Source organism: Trachemys scripta, chromosome 14 (genome assembly GCF_013100865.1).
Source record: "Trachemys scripta elegans isolate TJP31775 chromosome 14, CAS_Tse_1.0, whole genome shotgun sequence".
Taxonomy (NCBI): Eukaryota; Metazoa; Chordata; order Testudines; family Emydidae; genus Trachemys; species Trachemys scripta.
In genome coordinates, this window is record NC_048311.1 from 5,998,935 (window position 1) to 6,023,037 (window position 24,103).

General features: G+C 48.2%; 2 protein-coding genes across 2 annotated transcripts in view; both read right to left on the bottom strand.

Annotated features, from left to right (window-relative positions):
* Window positions 1-16,128, bottom strand: part of LOC117887189 (zinc finger protein 239-like) — a 68,592-nt gene extending 52,464 nt beyond the window's left edge. The window contains exons 1-2 of the mRNA XM_034789529.1: window positions 16,009-16,128; window positions 14,274-14,387 (exon numbers count right to left, since the gene is read on the bottom strand). Of these exons, the coding sequence (XP_034645420.1) occupies window positions 14,274-14,352 (79 nt within the window). The 5' untranslated portion in view covers window positions 14,353-14,387; window positions 16,009-16,128. The remainder of the gene's footprint in view (window positions 1-14,273; window positions 14,388-16,008) is intronic.
* The window catches only part of LOC117887172 (zinc finger protein 501-like), a 1,015,593-nt gene that overhangs the window by 420,634 nt on the left and 570,856 nt on the right, over window positions 1-24,103 (bottom strand). The gene's annotated exons all lie outside the window — the stretch shown is intronic.

The following is a 24,103-nucleotide window of genomic DNA, read 5'->3' on the forward strand; positions in this document are numbered from 1 at the left end:
CCACTGTACATATCTCTCTCCTCCCAGGCTGAGAACTAACCCTCTTCTTACCTACCCATGGAGTTAAGAACTCTGCAGTATTCATCACCATATCATTTTGACAAGTTTCCAACCCTCCTTTTTTAGTTTATGTCCCATCCCCAGTCTCATACTTAGACATATACGCATTTGGCATAGTCAGCAATTTTGAAAAAGAAAATATTTTTCTATGGGGAACCTTAGGGCAGTTTGTGTGTGTCTTGTTATACACATTAAGTTTAGAAGAAAATAGATTTTTAAACATTTGTAAAGCAAAATAATTTTATAGGCATTTTTAAATCATTTGCAAAATAAAGCTGATTATCACAAAAAAAAGACTTAAGTGTTAAGTCACAAATGTTAGGTTTTCTTAGAAAAAAAGCTATGCATTTTTTGGAATAAAGGCATTAAATATTAGTTGTTTTTTTTTTTTTTTTTTGAAAAAAATAAGGGTTATGCATTTAGGTTATTTAGAAAGTCTAAAAAAATGTTTTTTAAATAAAGAATAGAACATGTCTTTTTTTAAAAAACGACACAAAGTAAGAGGCTTGTAGAAAAGCCAGTTCTATAACAGAAAGAGAAAAAACAAATGGTACAACAAAGCCCATGTCACTGACCACATGGCAGAGAGAAGAATATATGGACGCTATCCCAGCGCTACCTCTAGGCAAATGCCGACAAGTCTCTGGCAAACCAGCCTCTTGGCTGGGTCAATCAGAAACTGTCCTATAGCTATGTCATAGAATTCATTTTCCTGAACCAATCAGAATGTCCCACATAACCACTGAGGTGTGGCTATTGACCACTGGTCTGTTTAAAAAACACAGCTCTTTAAACAACAAAGGAATGAATGGACAAACACTGTGCATAGCATAGCACAAGTTTTTGTAGAAATACACCAGCCTTTAAAAAACAGTGCTAGCTTGCTAGTTTTGCCTAAAGGACAGCTGCTGCCCTAAAAATTGCAAAGAAAGCTTTATGTTTACACACTTTATACAAATCACACAGGCTAATGTAAAAGGAATAGTAGCATATGTAAAAGAGTTAACACTTTTTAGCAACAATAAGAAGGCTATTTCTTCCGACACCGTTTTTCTTTCCTAACTTTTAAAAAAATCTAAATGCTGTTAAACCAAGTAAAGTTTTAACAAATACACACCAGCCTTTAAAGTTTTGGCTAAAGGAAAACTGTTCTAAAAACCTGCAATCTGTAAAGAAAGCTTCAGGTTTACACACTTTATACAAAACACATGCAGGCTAACATAAAAGAAAAACTAACATGTAAAACAGTTAACACTTTTTACCATAGATAAGAAGGGTATTTTCCCCCATATGTTTTTAAAATCTAAATGCTGTTAAACCAAGTAAAGTTTTTACAAACTTATAAAAGATCAAGCAAAAGGAGCATGTGTACAGGTTTCTTTAATTACAAAATGTATGTAAATTTAGCAGATATCCTTATTTGTTTTTAGTTTTGAGCAGAAATTAAATTACCTCTTTTTACATAAAGCCTTTAGCTTGGGTCTTTAAAAATGGTAGAAAGACTCTCATGAAACCTCATTATGTTTAACCTTTATATCAATTTCCCTTATTCCATTTGCTTAAAGGAATGTATTTTTAGAACCCTTGATTATTCTACCTCACCAGTTTTCAAAGAGCAGCCTCCTGCATGCCCCGTGTATTGGAAATTAAACTTTATACCTCAGTAATATTTTTTTTAAACAAAGGCTATTCTGTAGAAATAGTGCTTTTTAAAGTTTTGTCAGGGTGCAAAGCAACCCCAAACTGCTCTAAAGATGGAAAGACTAAAAGAGCTGACAACCCTTTTGACCAGAGATAAGATTTTGACTTTTTAAAAATGTCTTACCAAATTAACTTTTAAAAGATAGCATGGAAGCAGTTTTGTAGCTTTTAAAGGTAAAATAACCAAAATTCATGTTTTAGGGCTAATGAAATAAAATTGACATTTGTAAATTGTGGTGAAGCAAGCCCTTTTGCTAAAGAATTGAGCAACTTTAGTGAAGAAACATACCCCCCTTTTTTAAACTGTTAACTTTTGTAGCAAAAGAATTTTAACCACCCAGTACTGACATTAAACAAAGTGAGTATAAGCTATACTATCAGACATTTTAAAAATAATGTAAGCATGTTTTTACATTTTAAAAAGATGCTAATATTACTTAATTTCCATAAGTAAATAATTATCATCTCTGTGGCACAACTTAAATAAAGTATCAGAGGGGTAGCCGTGTTAGTCTGAATCTGTAAAAAGCAACAGAGGGTCCTGTGGCACCTTTGAGACTAACAGTTAGTCTCAAAGGTGCCACAGGACCTTCTGTTGCAACTTAAATAAAGACTTCAGTAATTTTTTACCTAAATGACTTGCATAGTAAGAAAAAATCCTGAACAAATAGTTTACAAGAATATAAATTGTGAAGAAATAAGTTGCTGGGGAATAGCAATATTATGCAAAACCCTCATGTAAAGAAGGGTTTTACAATTTAAAAAAATGTAAAAAGACATGTCAGAGATTTCTAAGTTTGCTTTTTAGAATTTTGCCTAAATGAATTGACCAGAATATTAAAAAAATCAACAAAATAAAAACTGCTCTACTTGTAAATTGTAACAAAAGTTGTAAAATTTAGGATACAGTGTAAAACCCACAATTGATGATTTTTATAAATAAAAAAATAAAAATTTTAAAAGACAAAAGCCAGAGCTTTGTGACTGCAGGAAGTTCAGAGATAAAGCATCTGAAGAAACAGCCCCAACTCTCACCACTCTCTCCCTTCCCCCTCCTATCCTGTCTTTTTTCCCCCTCAGTTGGAAACAGTCATGTTCTTTTGCTAACATACAAATTTTAATCATATCAAGTAAAGTTTTTTTAAACCTTTTAAAAGTTTAAGATGTAAAGCAGGCCATAGGGGATAAGAGAGCTGTCCTGGATTTTAGGGGAATGTTCATTACTGACTGAAATCTTCTTTAATGAAATAGTTTTGTAGGCAGACATTCTTTTTTAGTTGTCATATTTTGCCTCTAACCCCTGCCCCGCCCTCCTGCATCCCCAACCCTTCTGCGCCCCAACCCCTGCACTATGCCAACTTCGTCCCTAACCCCTGCACTCTCCTCCTGCGCCTATATGGGGCAACTGACCTGCATGCATGGAGCAGTTGGAACTGCTGCTTGTTCCCCCCCTCGAACACTGCTCCTCTGCACCCCCCATAGGAGGCATCTATGACACGGCCTGGGCAGTCCCGAAATTGTTTCTCTCTCAGGAAGTGCATGATGATTCTGCGCACAACTCATACAATTGCATGCGTGATGCTGGTAAACCAAGTGCCAACTCTGGCTAAGGCCATAGGTGTTAGCTAAGAATGGACACACTCATAGCTGGAAACCAGACCAGTTCACCTGTATGTTAATTTTGTTCAAAATAGGTATTAGTCTTGTAAGAATGTATTTCATGTTTAGATGCTATGAACTGCTTGTAAGTTGCTGCCTGCATTAATCTCACTTGTAATGTCGCTATTCCAGGCTATCAGGAAATATGTAAATTTTTCTTTAATATAACTTTGAAAATGTTTGCTCTGAACCTGTACATAACTCTCATTTCTTTTTCCTAGTTAATAAACCTTTAGATAGTTTATTACAGGACCGGCTACAGGCGTCCTTGGTGTAAGTGGTTCTCAAACTTTTTTTTCCCACGGACCACGTGAAAATTGCTGAAGGTCTTGGCGGACCACTTAATGATCTTTCCAAATGTTGTTTGTACTGTTAGCTAACTATTGTAAAGTGCTTTGGATAAAAGCGCTATATTAAAAAAAACTTAATAATGTTTTTTGTTCTACAAATAAAAGCACACAACTCATTTTAATATCAATAGTCTTACCTTTCTAATGTGATGGATATGCCCTCTCTCCCCCGCTGCAGCAGCCCCCGAGCTGGGGCTGGGAAGGAGGGCAGTCTCTCCCTCTCTCCCCCACCGTGGCAGCCCCCGAGCTGGGGCTGGGAAGGAAGGGGGTCTCTCCCCTGCCACAGCAGCCATAGAGCTGAGGCTGGGAAGGAGGGCCATCTCTCACCCACAGCTGCAGCCCTGGAGCTGGGGAAAGTCGCCTCTTTCTCTGGCCGCCACAGCCCTGCATGTCACAAGTTCCCCTCACCCCCTCTTCTCACCCCACTGCCTCCTCCCACCTACCCCCTATTCCCCCCAAGGCCACCACCTCACCTTACATGTGCATCTTCTCCAGGGTCCAGGCACCTAATTAGTGGAGCCATGCCTGCGCGGCTCCACTAATTAGGTGGGTGGCCCTTCATTCTCTAGTGTGCAGCCACCCAGGGAATGGAGGGAACTATCTGCAGACCACCTGAATGGAGCTCACGGACTGAGAACCTCTGATCTAGGATACCAATTGACCTGGGGTAAGTGACTGGGGTCTGGGAGCAACCTAAGTGCCGTGTGATTTTTGGTGTAAGTGTCCATTTATCACCAAGTCCAGTTTGTCTGGGTGGCAAAATAGGCTGGCGAGTCTAAGGGGACTATCCGTGACTCCATGGCAAGACTGATACAGTGATCCAGGAGTTCACATTTGTTACTGGCTTGGTGAAATCTAGTTACAGAACAAACCATCAGTGGGTGTCTGCCCTGTTTTTGACAGTCTGCCCCGAGGCAGGCAGTCACAGCCGTGAGCCATGCCAGACAGCCTGACATAGCGATTAAAGAGTGATTAATGGGGAGGCAGGTTAATTCCCTTTAAGTTCATTGACCGATCTCTCTTCTCACAATGACCCTGTGACTCTCTTCCCCAGTGCATGTGACTCTGGATTCAGACATGGCTCATCCTGTCTGTGAATCAGAGACACGTGAGGCTCTGAGACACATGGTAGGACCGGCCCAACAATCCAGATCGAGTTGATCCTGGTGGCTATGACCTGGGCGCTGGGGGGTTCTTCAGCAGGTGGCATTATTGGAAGGTGAGGGTGGGAGACAAGAGTGAGAGGGGACTGGGGGCTTGTAGGGAACCTGTGAGCAGGAAGGGGGTGAGGGGGTCTATCACCTGAGCATGGGTACTGGCTCCTCTGGCTGAAGGGAGATTTTTGCCACCCCCTGGCTCCTTCCCACCAACCCAGCTTGGGGGTGGGATTTTCCTGGACAGTGGCATGGGCAAGATCTCATTGTGCAGTGTGACTGGTCAGTCCCATCTCTTCACTTTTACTGCCACCTTCTCTGGGTCGCCCTGTCCTTCCTTCATCGCTTGTGGTGAGTGGGAGGGGTTGGGATGGGGAATGCGGGTCCCTTGGCAATCTGCCTGGTTAGAGAGCAGGGCTGAGAGGCTCTGGCAGTGGGAGTCAGGGTCTTTCGTTTAGATGTGTGAGGGCAGTTCAGATGATCTCAGCTGACATCAGACACACAGGGAAGGGGGCAAGCTCTGTAATACTGAGGATCCACACTCCCATTTCTCTGAACAGGGAATGAAATGCAGTGATAAGGATGCACGGCTCAACACTGAGAAATGATGGATGGCCCCAGGAACCACTATATACCTTATATGTAGGGTCCTACCAAATTCACGGCCATGAAAAAACACGTCACCAACCGTGAAATCTGGTCTCCCCCATGAAATCTGGTCTTTTGAATACTTTTACTCTATACTATACTATAGGGTAAAAGTATACAAAAATTCACAGCGTTTCTCAAACTGGGGGTCCCGATCCAAAAGAGGGTTGCAAGGTTACTGTAGGGAGGAGTCACATTATTGCCACCCTTACTTCTGTGCTGCTGCTGGCATTGGCACTGTCTTCAGAGCTGGTGCCCAGCTCTGAAGGCAGTGCAGAAGGAAGGATGGCAATACTGTGAACCCCCTACAATAGCTTTGCGACCCCCTTTTGTGTCGGGACCCCCAGTTTGAGAAATGTTGAGTGTTAAGGGCTTTACATGTTTATATTTTGCCATTTTAAAATACATATTCATGTTTTATTACACCCCCATGAAATTTAAGATTTAAATATCTGAAACTGTGAAATTCAAGATTTTAAAAATTTATGAAAATGGACAGTGAATTTGGTAGGGCCCTACTCATGCATATTCATTCCTGTACTGGCCTCTTGGCACTGAACACTACACTGGAGATGTGAGTGCACCATACAACACTACTGACTGACAGAACAATCATCTGCAGTCACATTATCTGGGCTAATGGAACCCTTCTGCCAGCCAGTGACAACAGCAACAAGGGCCGGATTCAATATCTCGGGTCCCTCTTAAACAATACAAAACAGAACCAGCTACAGCCTCCACCCAGGAATCTGGGAAAACTGAACACCACCTCTGGGTGCTTCTAAGAGGTAGTACTGCCCCACTTGCAAGCACTGAGTCAGTGTAGAACGAAAGAGAACTTTTATTAGAAGGGAAAAGGAACCAAGTGTTAAATTGGGAAAACACCACAACCACGTTCCAAGCATGTGACCGCAGTGTGTTGGGCAGTGTCTTTTACCTCAATTTCCCACATTGCAGTGGGAAAGTCCAATGAATGAATGTCCCTTTAACACATCTCACTCACCTCTCCCACTGCTGCACCTCCTCACAGTTGCTGTCCTCAGTCAGCGAAGACCCAGAATTTCGAGGTACATTCATAAAGGTTCACCTCCTCGCCCACAGAAAGGGAGGGAGCATTGAGCTATGTCTCTGCAGTTGCTATGCTCCTCTGCAACTGGCTGCTTGCTACTGCCTCTGGTTGCTTCCTGCTGCTGTTGGAGGTTCACTACAACTTCTGTGACACCATGTTCTGAGGTTCCACCGCTTAAGTCAGGTGATTTCAGTGGGTCAGAGGGAACCTCACTGACAGTACAACTTCTGCATTGTCCTTCATTTCACCACTATCCCTGCACCAGGTCCAAGACATAACCCCTAGACTGGCTATCAGGGATTCAGCTGTGGTAATGGCTGAGCAGAAATGATAACTCTCAATTGAGTCTAATCAGCTATTTTTAAATCCTGGAGGAGGAGGAAGGATCAAATGGTGCCTAGAACTCTTTAAACAGAGTCCACATCACATACAAACCTCTCCCCTTCATAGGGATTTGACATCTCTAGCCCCTGCTTAGCAAGTGAGGTTCAGTTTAGGGTGACCCTTTCAATCAGGGCAGGCTAAGCACAGTTCTGCTGCCCGTTACTTGTCCAATCAGGATAACATTTCATTGCCCCTGCTTTCAAATACTAGAGTGATTTGTAACTCAAAACCATCCAGAACTGATCACTTTGGCAAAGCAGCTCCATCTGCTGCGCACCTAGGCAGAGTAGGCGTCAGTGTAAACACAGTCTGCTCCTGAAGTCTTTTCCCCGCAGCTCAGTTCTAGATGTCAGGGGAGAGTTCATTCAGACCCCATTTACATACAGCCTCTGGGTTGTGTTAAACCATCTCTGTGCCTTGAGAGGATGTTTACACTAAGCTGCCCTGAATGATCCCTCGGCCTTTTTCCTTTGTGGTTACAGTTTGTTTCGGGGTGTCTGCCTAACACAAAGTGTTCTTTCCAACATGCTTCACTTTGTTCCTCTCTATGCTGAACTTCATCTGCCTCTGTGCTGCCCAATCACCCAGTAGACTCAAATCCTTGTGATCAGTGAGAATTGTTTAATAGCACTGAAACCCCATCACTTCCTTGCTTCAAAGTGAAATGAGCCGAGATCAGGCATTTTGTGTAACACAGGATAAGTTGTTTGGGATTCATTTTCTCTGCATCTCATTGCTAAAGATGAACAATTAGCTCATACTGAAGAGATGAGCAATTAGCTCATAATGATGAATTTCTTCCAGGAATTGAGCATATTTGCCTGCAATGTAGATCTGCAAATAGATCATGATTCCCTCAGATGTACTGGTTGTTGGATGAGTATCTTTTCGAATTGCTTCACTCTCTGGTTTAATTGCAAATACTCTATAGCTGAACTATCAAGTGTGTTCGTTAGTTGTACTGGGCCATGTAAGTCACATGGTATTGTTTGTTCTTGGCTGGATGATTTTGGATTTAAAATCTGGTTTAACGGATTACTCACATGGGCAACTTGGAAATTCATTTCCACAAACACCTGAGCTAGTAAAGCACAATTGCTTGAGAGCAAATGATCACAAAGGGGCATGAACAGGGCCAAAGAAAACCCAGACACAAATTCAAATAATCTTTGTGGGAAATTGGTTGGCATTATTCTGAGCTCTGATCATTATGGACCAGAACCTCAGCTCTAAGGCACCCTGCTTCCTTCCCCCCACTGATCCCCACCCACTGTCCATGTCCTCCACAGGCCCAGCTAGTCTGCTGGATCTGCTGACACCAGCACTACAGCTGCTCTTCAAGAAAACATGTGAGTTTAAGGAATGAAACTTTTATGAACATGTGACAGGCACTGACCAGACCCAGCAGGAAACCAACAACCCAAGAACCCTGCTGGAGGGGAGAGGGTTTGTATGACCCCAGCCCTAAAGCACTGGAGTAGGTGCAGTGGGGATGGAAATGGGGAGACTTCACTCTAGGGAGCTGGCACCAGTAGTAGGTTTCTTCTCTCTCCCTTGCACCAGATCAGCAGGAGGCAGAGAGACTCAACAGCCCTGAGGAGAGCCAATCCACAAAGCCAAGGGGTCATTGGCCGCTGCCGCTTGCTATGCCATGAAAGGGCAGGCAAAAGGCTGGTGCCATGGGTGGGAATCAGCAGGCAGAGCTGCTGTTCCTGTGGCGTCAGTGCCGGGGGTCTCACAGGGATTTCTGAGGCTGGGGGTGGGGATGGGCAGAGCTGCTGTTCCCGTGGTGGCCATGCCAGGGGTCTCACAGGGATTTCCCGTGCTGGAGTCTCCAGTGGGTGATAACGTTTGAGCTCTGAGTGAAGCTTTTCCCACAGTCGGGGCAGACGTAGGGTCTCTCTCCCGTGTGGATTCTCTTGTGCTTGGTCAAGGCAGAGCTGGTGGTGAAGCTTTTGCCGCAGTCAGGGCAGATGTAGGGCCTCTCTCCTGTGTGCACTCTCTGGTGAGTGGTGAGGTGAGCGAACTGGCTGTATCCCCTGCCACACTCATCGCACCGATAGGGCTTCTCAGCCAGGTGGGTTCTCTGGTGCCTGGCCAGGTACGTGCTGGTGGAGAAGCTTTTCCCGCAGTCAGGGCAGTTAAAGCACTTCTCTGTCTGGTGCGTCCTCTGATGCTTGATGAGGAGGGAGCTGTCAGTGAAGCCTTTCCCGCAGTCGGGGCAGACATAGGGCCTCTCTCCTGTGTGTGCCCTCTGGTGGATCGTGAGGGATGAGCAGTCCCGGAAGCTTTCCCCACAGGCCTCACACCGATAGGGTCTCTCACCCGTGTGCAGCCGCTGGTGCCTCGTGAGGTTGGAGCTGCTGCTGAATCGCCGCCCACACTCAGTGCAGGGGTAGGGCCTCTCGCCCGTGTGCGTTCGCTGGTGTTTAATCAGGTCTGAGTTCACATTGAAGCTCTTCCCACAGTCCCGGCACCGGTAGGGCCGCTCTCCCGTGTGCAGACGCTGGTGCGTGATGAGATGCGAGCTCTGGCTGAAGCAGCGCCCGCACTCTGGGCACTGGTAGGGTCTTTCCCCCAGGTGTAGTCTCTGATGGGTGATCAGATTTGACCTCAGGCTGAAGCTTTTCCCACAGTCCTCACACGTGTTGGGTTTCTCCCCGAGGCAGAGTCCCCTGTGGATTGTAGAGTCATTGTGTCTCCCCAAATGTTCCCCAGTGTGACCGGGATTCTCCTGTCTCTCTTCTGGGTGTCTTCCCTGCTCCTTCTCTGACCTTCCCTGACTCCCGCAGGCTTCACCCAGCTCGGGGAAAACATCCCCATCAGATCTCCCTGGTCCCGCCTCATGCGGTTCCACTTGCTCAGAACCTTCCTGCTCAGGGTTCTCCTCCTCGCTCTCACTCACCGTCCCATCACCTGCTGGGACAGAGACAGAATCCAGACAGGAGTCATTCCCTGTGCCGGGGGAACAAACCAAAGTAACTACTGGGACTACTGTAAGATCAGTACACCAGAAGCTGAATTCCCCTCCCACCCCTTCCTGAGAGGAGGGGGCAAATTGAACCTACACAACCCATCCAAACACTCCGGGGAAACGCAGCTGTTGCCAGGTGTGAATCAGGGGGCGGGAAGCCGTGAGTGACATCTGCCATGAGGTTATGACACTGGCTGGGGACAATCCTGACCACCCAGGAGCTCATGCGCCCTTCAAGGGAACCTGATTTTTCTTCACTTCCTGTTTTCCCCCAAGCTGGTTTAACTGATTCCTCACCTGTGCAGGCCTCCTTTGCCCTGGAGATCAGACACCATAACTGTTCTCCTCATTCCAGATGGGAGACCACATTGCTTTTCCAAGACCAGGGTGAATTACCTCTTTGTAGGATATTTATCACAGAGAATGTTCCCAGATTTTAACCCCAGCCCATTTCAAAGCAGTGAAATACCTCTGCCAGCTCTCCAGGGTCTCAAAGTCCAGCCACTCTGCTAATGGGGAACTGGACTCCCACATCTCTGCTCAGAAGACACAGCCAGACACACATCATCAAAGGGGCCCCTCAAATACACAGATAGCACGTCTGGATCTCAGAAAGACGAGATCTAACCTGGGACGGAGCTGCATGGATCTGCTTCTCACTGCCAGAGCTGAGCCCAGTGAGAGTGTGAGGAGGGAATCTTGGGGCCCATGAGCACAAGTGCGAGGCTCAGCACAGTGATAATGGGAGGGTTTTGTCAGAGGATGCAGCAGGGCAGGGGAGTGAGATTTCAAGAAACCGCATTTTGGGGAATGAATGAACCTAGTGAGTCAGGTTCAGCAGCCACAATAGAAACCGTAACTGGTAACAATAATGAGAGGAAGCACTAAAATCCCCAGGTTCTGTGCATGCTGGAGAAAATTACTCTCTAAATAGTATTAATTATGCGTATAGGGCCCTACTGTGCTAGGCACACACACACCTACACACAGCTAGGCACTGTGTACACACACACACAGCTTAGACATCATGTACACACACAGACACACAAACACACAGCGAGGCACCGAGTACACACACACACACGCACGCTGCTAAGCACCGTGTGCAAATACACACATGCACGCAGCCAGGCACTGCATACACCCACACACAGAACTAGGCACAATGTGCACACGCACACACACAGAGCTAGGCACTGTATACACACACAGGTGGGCACCATGTACACACACACACACACGCAGTTAGGCACCGTGTACAAACACACTCATATACACACCCAGTCCCTTGCCCTGAAGCGCTTACCATGGCAGAGGTCAGTTTTAAGGAGGAATCTTAAGGGGGACAATGGAGTGGCTTTGTGTAGTTTACAGTGAGCTCCTCTCATGCTCAGAGGACAGCGGGAGTGGGGGGGGGGGGGCAGGAAACTTGAGGACAGTGCAGACTGATGGGCAACATGGCTAGTACAGCTGGCAGAGCAGAGGCGGGGTTCTGCCTCTCGGTAACACATCGGAGATGGTGGGTAGGGCAGGGCGAGGCTGTGAAAGGCCTTAAAAGTGACACAAGTCGTTTATATTTGATGCACTGAAGGGAGGTCCCAGGAGGATGTGGGAGGTTCGGGGGGGGGGAGTTACCATAGTGACAGTACAAGCCAGGAAGATGATCTTTGTAGCAGTTTTCTGAATGGATGTAACGGACCCAGGATGGCGTCTGTCATGGCCAGAAGGGAGCAGGCTGCAGGCCAGGAACCTCAAGGACATGGCAGCTGAATTGAGGAAGTGCAAGTGTTCCCAAACCAACTCAGCAGGGCTGGTGCCGGCACCCTGGGTCATTTCAATACAACCAGCCTAATTACAAACCAATTAAGTCTCTAATGCAGACAAGGCCACAGGCTCTGGGAGGGGAGGGGATGTGGGCAATAGAGTTATTATCTCGTGCTCAGAGACCCCAAGCAGAATCGGGGCCCTGTTGTGCTCAGTACTCCACAAACACAGACAGAGACACTATCCCTGCCCTGAGGAGCAGCTCAGAGTCCAGTTTAAAGCCTGTCTGCTCTGGGGAATTTCAGACTTGCTTATAGCAGGGGTGATCAACACAGCTCTGAAACCAGCTGCTGCTGAGTCCTCTGCACCAGCAATGCCAGTGGGGTGGCTGATCCAGGCACAGCACCATGACACAAGAGATGTTTCAGCTGCTGTGTTCTACGTAAGAAATACAGCACTAAGGCTTCTGCACTGCCACCACTAGCTGAAGTGGGGAGAGATTGAAATTAAACTTGTTTAAAATAATAAAAAACAGAGTGGTGACAGTGAATCGTAGTGTTAGAGTATACTTAGATGTGGGCAGTTGTTTATAATTACAGAGATTTAATAATTAATAAAGATAGTTTTAGGCAGGGTCGCCCAGAGGATTCAGGGGACTTGGGGCGGAAGGACCCCCCACCGCCGAATTGCCGCCGAAGACCCAGAGCGGAAGAAGCTCCAGGGGCCCGGACCCCGCGAGAGTTTTTCGGGGCCCCTGGAGCAAGTGAAGGACCCAGCTCCAGGGGCCCCGAAAAACTCTCATGGGGGCCCCTGTGGGGCCTGGGGCAAATTGCCCCACTTGCCCCCCCCCCCCCGGCAGCCCTGGTTTTAGGTGGTTATGGCTAGCAATAACAAGATAGTGGTCACAAGCAGTCACAGTCAGAGAAATCCAAAATGGAGGTCTGGGAGAGATTTGGCCAATAGCAAGCAGCCAGGCTGAGCAGAAATAAAGGTCACTCCAAAACCTAAAGGGAGTGGTCAGTCAGACAAGAGGCAAGTCTTCAAGCAGGTCAGTCAAAAAAGGCACAAGTTTTCAATTTGGTCTGGCTTTGATTGACAGATAGGTTAGCACCCATGATTGGGCCTTTCCTTTTTATAAACCAATCAGAGAAGGCTAGAATCTGTATTTAAGGCAGAAAACTGGCAGATTTCACTCGGTATGAGGCAAGTAGAAGGTACTAGTGTGTGAGTGAACAGAAGGAAAATCAAGAAGAAGAAGAAGAAGAAAAGAGTTAAAATCACTTAAGAAGAGATAAGCAGTAGCAACACCAATAACAGTAACAGAACAGAAGGAGCTGTCAGAGAGAAAAGAAGACAGCAGAGAAAGTAAGCAGGATAATCCTCCTATAAAGAATAATTAAACTGTGTGAATGTGTATGCGTAGTGTAATAAAGCTGGATGTTTGTTATGATTTAAATGTGTAAGGATTTGCTATCGGCAGTCTATATGTTTCTGGCCATCACATGTGGAACATAACCACATGAAGCTATTTTCAGTTGTATGGTATTGCAATTTTCAATACTTTGAAGTGTATCTGTGCTAATAGAGTTTATGCCTTGTTAAGAAAATTTATGGATTCTTTATTCTTTTAACAAATTTGTATTAAGGAATATTGTGCTAAATAAAGAATACTGCCTGAGTGTCAATCCTTTGAGAGGAAGCCTGTATCAGTTTCTTCCCAAGGGTCAACAGAGCTAATCTGTTCTGGGGAGTCCTCCAAAGTTTGGAGAGAAACCCCCTGGTAAAACCCTGGCAATGTTCTAGGGTGGGCCGTCCCCTTTTACCTACCAAAACAGATAAATTAACAGAATTATTGGGGTAGGCAGGCCATTATGGGGTGCCTCTAATTTTGGAGCTAACAGCCCCACATAGACACAAGACAATGAGTGAGTGTAACTAACAGATTGTTTTAGTCTGAAAACCCAAATCCCTCTTTACAATCAGATGTTTTAATTTCAATAAAGATAAACGAACAAACTGATGCTCCAGCTGCATTTACTTGCACAGTATTTTGGAAAAAGCAAACTTGCAGTGAGGGAGGGACGGGAGATTAGTGCCCTCAGAGATCAGACAGTTAAATGGACAGCATCAACTTAAAATCACACTCCTGTCTGAAAATCTCTAACCTGCTGCAGGTGACACCTAATGTCATGTCAATGAAGGGTTTAGAGAGCATTTTCTATTTCACCCCAGTCTGCTTTGTGCTAGTGCCAGCACTTGGCATGGAAGTTTCGCTATCTCTTCTGTAGTGTTAGATGTCCTCAAACAGTTATGGGGGAGAGAAAAGCCTTCTGGTTTAAAAAATGGGAAAACAAGGTTGTACAACCACAAAAGTTGGCTGCAGGACTTTAGGCAGGGGCAGTGCCTGGAACTATATGTAACTCATTGTTTGGAAATGGACTCGAGTCCAGGCTGACAGGCCCCAGGGAAATGCCACAGAGATTTCAGAGTTTGTTTAGCCAATTCCTCACCTGCCCATGAGCCTCTTGGACTCTCCGTTTCCTCAGCACCCTGGAGATTTGGGACCCACAGCTCTTCCCCTTGTTCCATCTGGAGACCACGCTGGGTTTTGAGAATCAGAAATCCTGCCAAGGGGGAAAGAAACCAGATGAGATCAGGGTGAATTAAACAGCCATGGAATAGTTGTTACCAAGAACATTTCATGACTTCAAGCCAGCCCCTTCCTGCACTGAAGGCAGGTGGGATCCAAATGGATCAGAACATGTTTGTGGAGGCTATTTGGGGAGCCAGATATCTAGGGAATGTGTTACACCCCCGGTAGGAGCCTTAGGCATCTCAAAGCACCCACTCTTCTGCAAGGATGCAAACAGCTGTCTGTTCCACATCCTCCTCAAGCCACCAGCTCACATCAAGGCAGCCTGGCTCAGGTGTGACTTTCATCTGCTCTGTCTAGGGCTGAGTTAACATTTGCTCAAGTATCAGAGGGGTAGCTGTGTTAGTCTGAATCTGTAAAAAGTAACAGAGGGTCCTGTGGCACCTTTAAGACTAACAGAAGTATTGGGAGCATAAGCTTTCATGGGTAAGAACCTCACTTCTTCAGATGCAAGTCAAGGGGGAGTTTACCCTAAGACATTTCATACACTAGGCCTGGAGTCTGCAATTGCTCATACACATGCTTAACTTTGAGCCCAGTGAGGATTTAGTATTCCCAGGAGAAGGGCCTATGTCAGAGTTGCCAATTCTCACACTGTTACTGTAACTCATGGGATAGCTCACATTTTTCTTAAAGCTGCACCCCACCTCCTGGATTCAAGTGATCAGGTGAGAAACTTGTTTTTTTTTTATTTTGGTGAAAACCAAGTTTCTAGCCATTGTGGCTAAGAGAAAAGCTTAAAAACACAAAGTGGGTACACCCTAAAGGTACAGAATCCAGAGGGCAAAGAGAAAAGAAGCAGAATTTAAGTTTTTCAAAAAACCTCATTATTTGTAAGCCAATCTCCTGATTTGGGGGGACTGAGTCATGATTTTTCAACTGCTGGGCCTGGCAATACTGTTTTCTGGCCTTTTTTGTTGTTATTGACACTGACAGATGTGTCAGCCCTTTGTCTGCAAAGGGACAATTTCTGCTTTATGCTGAAATAGAAATTAAATTTAGAAAACATGAGTAAACCTCAGCGCTGGGTTAGTGTCAGGCCTGCTAGAGTATTTTTCGGGAGCAATATCAAACCGTTTGCAGTGAAGTGCAGCTCCCTGGCAGCTTCTTAGCTCATGGGGGGCTGCCTCTACCTTGCCCTTCCTGCCGGGGCCTTGGCCTCTACCTCCAGCTGCTCTGCTACAGGAAAGGCTGTTACGGTCACAGTGTTAAAGACTTTCTCCTCCTTTAGGTCCTTTCCAGTCAGGACCCGGAAGCCCTGAACAGACCTCGCTAGGTTGGCAGGGCTGGTGCCTCTGACCTCCCTCCCCACTGATTGTTCCTTCTGGCCCTTCCAGTCTCTCCCCTTGTCTCCCCTCGGAATGGAAGACTCGATCCCTGGCCCGGTCCCGGGGCGTTCGCTCTCCCGGAGCTGGCTCGGCTCCTGCAGGCGCTTAGGGGGGCAGAGCCGGGGGGGGTGTCAGGGAGGGCAGCACCTCTGGGACTCGCAGACCCCCGCCCCCCGGGAGCAGAGCTGGGGCGAGGAGGGGGCGTTGGTGCAGAGTCACTTTCCTGCCCGGCCCCAGCACTTTCCCCCGGGTCTCTCCACTCACCTGGAGTTTGCGGCTCAAGAGCTGGTGTCGGCAGAGCCCGGGGCTGCCCCAGGGGCTGGTTCCAGCCCCCGGAGAAAGCCACGGTCCCGGAGCGCTGCAGCCCGAGCTGCTGATACAGGGGACAGGAAGGGGTTGGAGTAGCTGCGCGCGGTAGCTGCTGGGTGCTGGGGCGGGGGAGGAAGGGGACAGCGAAGCATTGGAGAGCTGAGCCTGTGCAGCTCCGGCCCGCACTGAAACCTGTTACTAGCTCCTGCCGCCTCTATTGTGAGCCGGGAGCCCAGGTTGAGCCGCTGCTCCTCCTGTGCGGGGTCTGTGCGGGGAGAGCCCTTCCCTAGCGTCCCTCTGTGCCGGGGTGGGGGTGGGAAGGAAAATATCTGTCTGTTCTGATTCAACATCCCCACCTGCAGTGTGAGAAATCTGCCAACACACATGGGGGTTTGTAATCCCCCGACCCTCCAGCTACCGGGATGGTGGGGGGAGAGAGACAACACTATCTTTGGGAAGAAGAAAACAAGCAAAACTGTGTCTTTGTTTTTAGGAAGGAAACACTCCGCAGTGTTCTTAGGCCTCCCCCATGCCCCCTAGAGAAGCACAAAAGCGCACAGGCCCTGAGTCGCCGTCCCCTCTCATACGCCTGGCCTACACTACGAGTTTAGGTCGAATTTAGCAGGGTTAAATCGAATTAAGCCTGGACACGTCCACACGACGAAGCCCTTTCTTTCGACTTAAAGGGCCCTTTAAACCGGTTTCTTTACTCCACCTCCGACAAGGGGATTAGCGCTAAAATCGGCCTTTGCGGGTCGGATTTGGGGTAGTGTGGACGGAATTCAACGTTATTGGCCTCCGGGAGCTATCCCAGTGCTTCATTGTGACCGCTGTGGACAGCACTCTCAACTCAGATGCACTGACAAGGTAGACAGGAAAAGCCCCGCAAACTTTTGAATTTCATTTCCTGTTTGCCCAGCGTGGAGAGCACAGGAGACCACGCAGAGCTCATCAGCACAGGTAACCATGATGGAGTCCCAGTATTGCAAAAGAGCTCCAGCATGGACAGAACGGGAGGTATGGGATCTGCTCGCCATATGGGGAGACGAATCAGTGCTAGCTGAACTCCGTAGCGGTAAACGAAATGGCAAAATATTAGAAAAGGTCTCAAAGGCCATGAAGGACAGAGGCCATAACAGGGACGCACAGCAGTGCCACATGAAAATTAAGGAGCTAAGGGAAGCCTACCACAAAGCCAGAGAGGCAAACGGAAGGTCTGGGGCAGAGCCGCAAACATGCCGCTTCTACGCGGAGCTGCATGCCATTCTAAGGGGTGCAGCCACCACTACCCCAACCGTGTGCTTTGACTCCGTCAATGGAGAAACACGCAACAGGGAAGCAGGTTCGGGGTATGCAGAAGATGATGATGATGATGAAGATAGCTCACAGCAAGGAAGCGAAGAAACTGGTTTCCCCAACAGCCAGGATATGTTTATCACCCTGGACCTGGAACCAGTAACGCCCGAACTCACCCAAGGCATGCTCCCAGACCCTGAGGGCACACAAGGGACCTCTAGTGAGTGTACCTTTGTAAATATTACACATGGTTTAAAAGCAAGCGTGTTTAATGATTAATGATTAATTTGCCCTGGCAATCGTGGCCAGTACAGCTACTGGAAAAGTCTGTTAACGTATATGGGGATGGAGCGGAAATCCTCCAGGGACATCTCCAGAAAGCTCTCCTTCATGTACTCCCAAAGCCTTTGCAAAAGGTTTTTGGGGAGGGCTGCCTTATCCCGTCCGCCATGGTAGGACACTTTACCATGCCAGGCCAGTAGCACGTAGTCTGGAATCATTGCATAACAAAGCATGGCATAAGAAAGCATGGCAATCTGTGGTCCCGGTCTTTGCTGGCATGCAGACAACATCCATTCCTTATCTCTCTTTGTTATCCTCAGGAGAGTGATATCATTCACGGTCACCTGGTTGAAATGGGGTGATTTTATTAAGGGGGCATTCAGAGGTGCCCGTTCCTGCTCGGCTGAACAGAAATGTTCCCCGCTGTTAGCCACGTGGTGGTGGGGGGGAGGGGTGAAGGGATCATCCCAGAGAACTGGGGGTATGTGTGTGGAGGGGGTAGTTGGGTTTGTGCTGCATGTTAACCCGGAAATCCCAGCCCCTCCTTTTACATTGCAAATCCATTTTAAATGGCCAACCCAATGGGTCCTTGGTACGGGAAAGGAGGGCGCTACTGTTTGAAACCATTCCCACATGTTATGAGGGTTAAAAAAGCCAAAAGACTGTGGCTTACCATGGCTGCCTGCAAGCCAAATTCTGTTGCCTGGTACTGCGTGAGTGATCTCTCACACCAAACCGGCAGGCCCTCAATATAAGAGGAAAAATGCGACCTTGTAACGAAAGCACATGTGCTGTTTAATGTGAACAGCAAAATTTAACGTGAAAGAGTGTACCCATTGTTCTCTAAAATGTGTCTTTTTTTTAACCACCTCTCCCCTGTCCTCCACCAGCTGCAAATGTTTCTCCTTCGCAGAGGCTAGCGAAGATTAGAAGGAGAAAACGGGGGGCTCGGGATGATATGTTCACGGAGCTCCAGATGTCCTCCCACACTGAAAGAGCACAGCAGAATGCGTGGAGGCAGTCAGTGTCAGACTACAGAAAAGCACAATATGAACGAGAGGAGAGGTGGCGGGCTGAATCGCGGGCTGAAGATGATAGATGGCGTCAGCTTGCAGACAGAGGGCAAGAGTCGATGCTCCGGGAGCTGGAGCATCAAACTGATATGCTCCAGCGTATGGTTGAGCTGCAGGAAAGGCAGCAGGAGCAGAGACCGCCGCTACAGCCCCTGTGTAACCAACAGCCCTCCTCCCCAAGTCCCATTGCCTCCTCACCCAGACGCCCAAGAACATGGTGGGGGGGTCTCCGGTCACCTAGTCACTCCACCCCAGATGATTGCCCGAGCATCGGAATTGACCTTCAATAAGTGTTAAAGTTTTAAATTGCAGTATGTCCTTTTCCTTCCTTCCTCCCCCACCCCTTTTGGGCTACCTTGGCAATTATCCCCATAGTTGTGTGATGAATTAATAAAGAATGCATGAATGTGCAGTAACAATGACTCTGCAAGCGGTGCTCGAAGGGGGAGGGGAGGGTGGGGTGGTTGGTTTACAGGGAAGTAGAGTGAACCGGGTGTGGGGGGGTGGAGGGTTCATCAAGGAGAAACAAACAGAAGTTTCACACTGTAACCTGGCCAGTCACAAAACTCGTTTTCAAAGCTTTTCTGATGCGCACCGCACCCTGCTGTACTCTTCTAACAGCCCTGGTGTCTGGCTGCGCATAATCAGCAGCCAGGCGATTTGCCTCAACCTCCCACCCCGCCATAAATGTCTCCCTCTTACTCTCACAGATATTGTGGAGTGCACAGCAAGCAGCAATAACAATGGGGATATTCTTTTTGCTGAGGTCTGAGCGAGTCAATAAGCTGCACCAGTGTGCTTTTAAACGTCCAAATGCACATTCCACCACCATTCGGCACTTGCTCAGCCTGTAGTTGAGCAGGTCCTGACTACTGTCCAGGCTGCCTGTGTACGGCTTCATGAGCCATGGCATTAAGGGGTAGGCTGGGTCCCCAAGGATCACGATAGGCATTTCAACATTCCCAACGGTTATTTTCTGGTCCGGGAAGAAAGTTCCTTCCTCCAGCTTTCGAAACAGATCAGAGTGCCTGAAGACGCGAGCATCATGTACCTTTCCCGGCCATCCCACGTTGATGTTGGTGAAACGTCCCTTGTGATCCACCAGGGCTTGCAGCAGCATTGAAAAGTACCCATTGCAATTTATGTACTTGGTGGCTTGATGTGCTCTGGTGCCAAGATAGGGATATGGGTTCCGTCTATCGCCCCACCACAGTCTGGGAATCCCATTGCAGCAAAGCCATCCACTATGGCCTGCACGTTTCCCAGAGTCACTACCCTTGATATCAGCAGGTCTTTGATTGCCCTGGCAACTTGGATCACAGCAGCCCCCACAGTAGATTTGCCCACTCCAAATTGATTCCCGACTGACCGGTAGCTGTCTGGTGTTGCAAGCTTCCACAGGGGTATCACCACTCGCTTCTCAACTGTGAGGGCTGCTCTCATCCTGGTATTCTGGTGCTTCAGGGCAGGGGAAAGCAAGTCACAAAGTTACATGAAATTGCCCTTACGCATGCGAAAGTTTCGCAGCCACTGGGAATCGTCCGAGACCTGCAACACGATGCGGTCCCACCAGTCTGTGCTTGTTTCCCAGGCCCAGAATCTGTGTTCCACGGCATGAATCTGCCCCAGTAACACCATGATTGCACATTGCTGGGGCCTGTTCCTTCTGTGAGGTCTATGTCCATGTCAATTTCCTCATCACTCTCGTCGCCGCACTGCAATCGCCTCATCGGCTGGTCCTGGTTTTGCTTTGGCATGTCCTGGCTCTGTATATACTCCAGGACAATGCGTGTGGTGTTCATAGTGCTCATAATTGCCACGGTGATCTGAGCGGGCTCCATGATCCCAGTGCTATGACGTCTGGTCTGAAAAAAGGCGCGAAACTATTGTCTGACTGAAGGAGGAAGGGAGGGGCGAGTGACGACATGGCATACAGGTACAGGGAATTAAAATCAAGAAAGGTGGCTGTGCATCAGGGAGAAACACAAACAACTGTCACACAGAATGGCCCCCCCAAAGATTGAACTCAAAACCCTGGGTTTAGCAGGCCGTTGATTTCACGGAGGGAGGGAGAAGCAAATGAATACAGAACAAATCTATTTTTTACATCTTAAGCTGGCAGCCGACGGTGCAGCATGACTGATAGCCCTCGGCATCTTCTGGGTACTTGGCAGAAAATACTGGGCGCTTGGCAGAAAATAGTGTACTACAACTGATAGCCGCCATAATCATTGGGAAGGCAGCAGAATATGACTGGGGGACATACGGAGTTTCAGCCATCATCTGATCGAACTGCAGTATGACAACGACGGATACCAGTCGTAATACACCATCTACTGCCAGAAGGCAATGGGCTGCTGCTGTGTAGCAATGCAGCCCACATCTGCCAGCACCCAGATCGCCGATGAAGACTACCAGTCATACTGCACCGTCTACTGCCAAAAGGCAATTAGCTGCTGCTGTGTAGCAATGCAGTACCACATCTGCCGGCACCCATATGACATATGGTGACGGTGAGCTGAGCTGAGCGGGCTCCATGCTTGGCATGGTATGTTGTCTGCACAGGTAACCCAGGTAAAAAGGTGCAAATCGATTGTCTGCTGTTGCTCTGACGGAGGGGGAGGGGCCTGACGACATGTACCCAGAACCCCCCCACGACACTGTTTTGCATCAATCAGGCATTGGGCTCTCAACCCAGAATTCCAATGGGTGGCAGAGACTGCGGGAACTGTGGGATAGCTACCCACAGTGCAACGCTCCGGAAGTTGACGCTAGCCTCGGTACTGTGGACGCGGTCCGCCGACTTAATGCACTTAGAGCATTTTATGTGGGGACACACACAATTGGCTGTATACAACCGATTTCTATAAAACTGGCTTCTATAAATTCGACCTAATTTCGTAGTGTAAACATACCCTAAGTCTATAATTTATAACTAAGCTATTGTTGTATGTAAAGTAAATAAGGTTTTTAAAATGTTTAAGAAGCTTCATTTAAAATTAAATTAAAATGCAGACCCCCCTGGACGGTGACCAGGACCCAGGCAGTGTGAGTGCCACTGAAAATCAGCTCGCGTGCCGCCTTCGGCACACGTGCCATAGGTTGCCTACCCCTGTTTTAGCCAGATCATTCCGAGACTAATGCAATTCCAAACCTTTCACCATCCAGAGAGGAAATGGCCCTGATGTGAAGAAAGTCTGGGATACAACATAGGAGAAAACCATTGAAGAGTTTTTCAAAGAGTTTGACTAAGTGACGTGGATACTGATTTTTTCTCCTTTTCTCTGTTTAGGATGTGCAAAGTGTATTGAGTAGTATGTGCATGCTTCTCTGTTCCATTTACCATTCTATTCCTCATGGAGGCTTTGCAGAATTACGTCTATTGCAGAGCGAGGCAGAGAGCTAGCAGGGGATATGATTTTTTTAGGACTGAAGAAAGGTTAAACCCCCTGAAACTGGAGGAACTTCCAGAGTATGTGAGAGGTAAGCGCATGCCAAACTGTGTACAATGGGTGAAATCCTGACCTGCTGAAGTCACTGTCGAGTCTCCGTTGGCTTCACTGGGTCTACATTTCACCCAGTGTAATTTGCGATCTTGGCCTGTCTCTGTGACGGAGTTGGGGTGGAGGTCAGGTGGGGCTCGGGAGGTGGCTCTAATCGCCTCACTTCCGTGGGTTTTCCAGCTGCTCGGTTCTGGCAGTGCTGATTTGAAAGGAAGCCCCTGGATTTACACCTGAGTTCCCTGCTCAGAGGTTTGCCCGGGGTCTCTGTGGAGTGTGCAGGGGCTCCAGGGCAGCTGGTTGTGGCTCTTTCTGGAGGTCTCTAAACCCTGGGGGACAGCAGGAACTTTGGGGGTCTGCAGCATCCTTCCTGCTCCCCATCTCCTTCCTCATTGTTGAGCCCCATAACTGCTGCTGTCTGGCATTGAGTAGGGTGGGTTGGGGAGGTGGGTCAGCTGTTGTCTGCTGCCTGCTCCATCCTGATCGGACTGGGAGCAGAGGTGAAAGTAAGCCGGTAAGATACAGTATGGCAAGAGCCAGTACGCCGTGCCTGACTGAACCGGCTTCTCCGGTGATGATTTAAAGGGCCCAGGGTGCCAGCTGCTGCGGGGAGCCCCAGGGCCTTTAAATCAGTAAAGGTCCTACCTCTTCCGGTTGAGGCCACGCCCCGCGCTCAGGACTCCGGCGGCGTACCGGTAAGTCCTTTAAATTACTGCTGGTGGGGCTATTCCTGCTGGGCAGTGGTGTCTACCCCAGGCTCCTCCCATTCCTTTGGTCTGCAGTGTCCCCTCTGGGCTCCTCCCGGTTGTGGACAGAGTCCTCTCCTGCTGTCTCCTCCTCCTGTCCCCATGCTGAGCAGTGTATTCATGTCTTTCATCAGTGCTTCTTTCTCCTTCTAGCACCTGGCACTCAGAGGGGCTCTCCCCCAGGGGCCTCTCCACCTCTCACCCCTGCCCAGGTTGGGCTTTGCTCTGATGCTCTGACTCCCTCCTTCCCCACACCTTGGCTCTGCCCTGATGCTCTGGATCTCTCTGCAGAGGACATGACCCTGGACCTGTACACGGTGTATCCTTGGCTTGTGGTGGATCCAGATCAGAAATCCATGGACTGGGATTCTGAGTAGAAGAACCTACCAGAAAGTCACAAGAGATTTGATTCGGAGCCCTGCGTGCTGGGCTCTGAGGGGTTCACCTCAAGGACACGGTACTGGGAGGTGGAGATGGGTGTGAGAGGACCCTGGGCCATGGGGGTGGCCAGGGAGTATGTGAAGAGGAAAGAACGGATCAGCCTTAAACCTGAGGCAGGGATCTGGACTTTTCAGAAGTGGAGGTGTCTGTCCTGGACTCCCACCTCCCAAAAGAACCCCTGTCTCTGCATAGAACCCAAGGAAGGTCAGGGTGTATCTGGACTATGATGCAGGGCAATTGGTGTTTTACAGTTCTGAGACTGGGGGCTTGATCTGCCATTCCCCACCAGCCCCTTTCACTGGGGAGAAAATATTCCCTTTCTTCTGGGTATTGTCCAGGCTCACACTGTGCCCCCATGATGTGGGGAGTGAGAGCCAGGGGCGTTGGAACAGAGTGGGCTATAATAGCGAGTAATGGGGGGAGGAGACGGAGAGGAGTAACTTATGGGTGGAGTCTCAGTGGGAGAGGCGAGAGCAGGGGGTGGGGCAATGGTTTGGGTGCTGGTGATCCTCCCCCCCCACAGTTTTAGGGACCTGCCATTGCCCTGGGTGAGAGCAGGAAATAATTGCAGTAAGGCCCTGTCAAATAGCATGGAAACAATGAGTCTGATGCAAGAAAAAAGTGCTGATTTAAATAATAATAATACAATAGGTTTTCCTTAGCCTGCCTTCTAATTACCAAACCTTCAAGAGGACTTCCGCCCGCTCCTCCC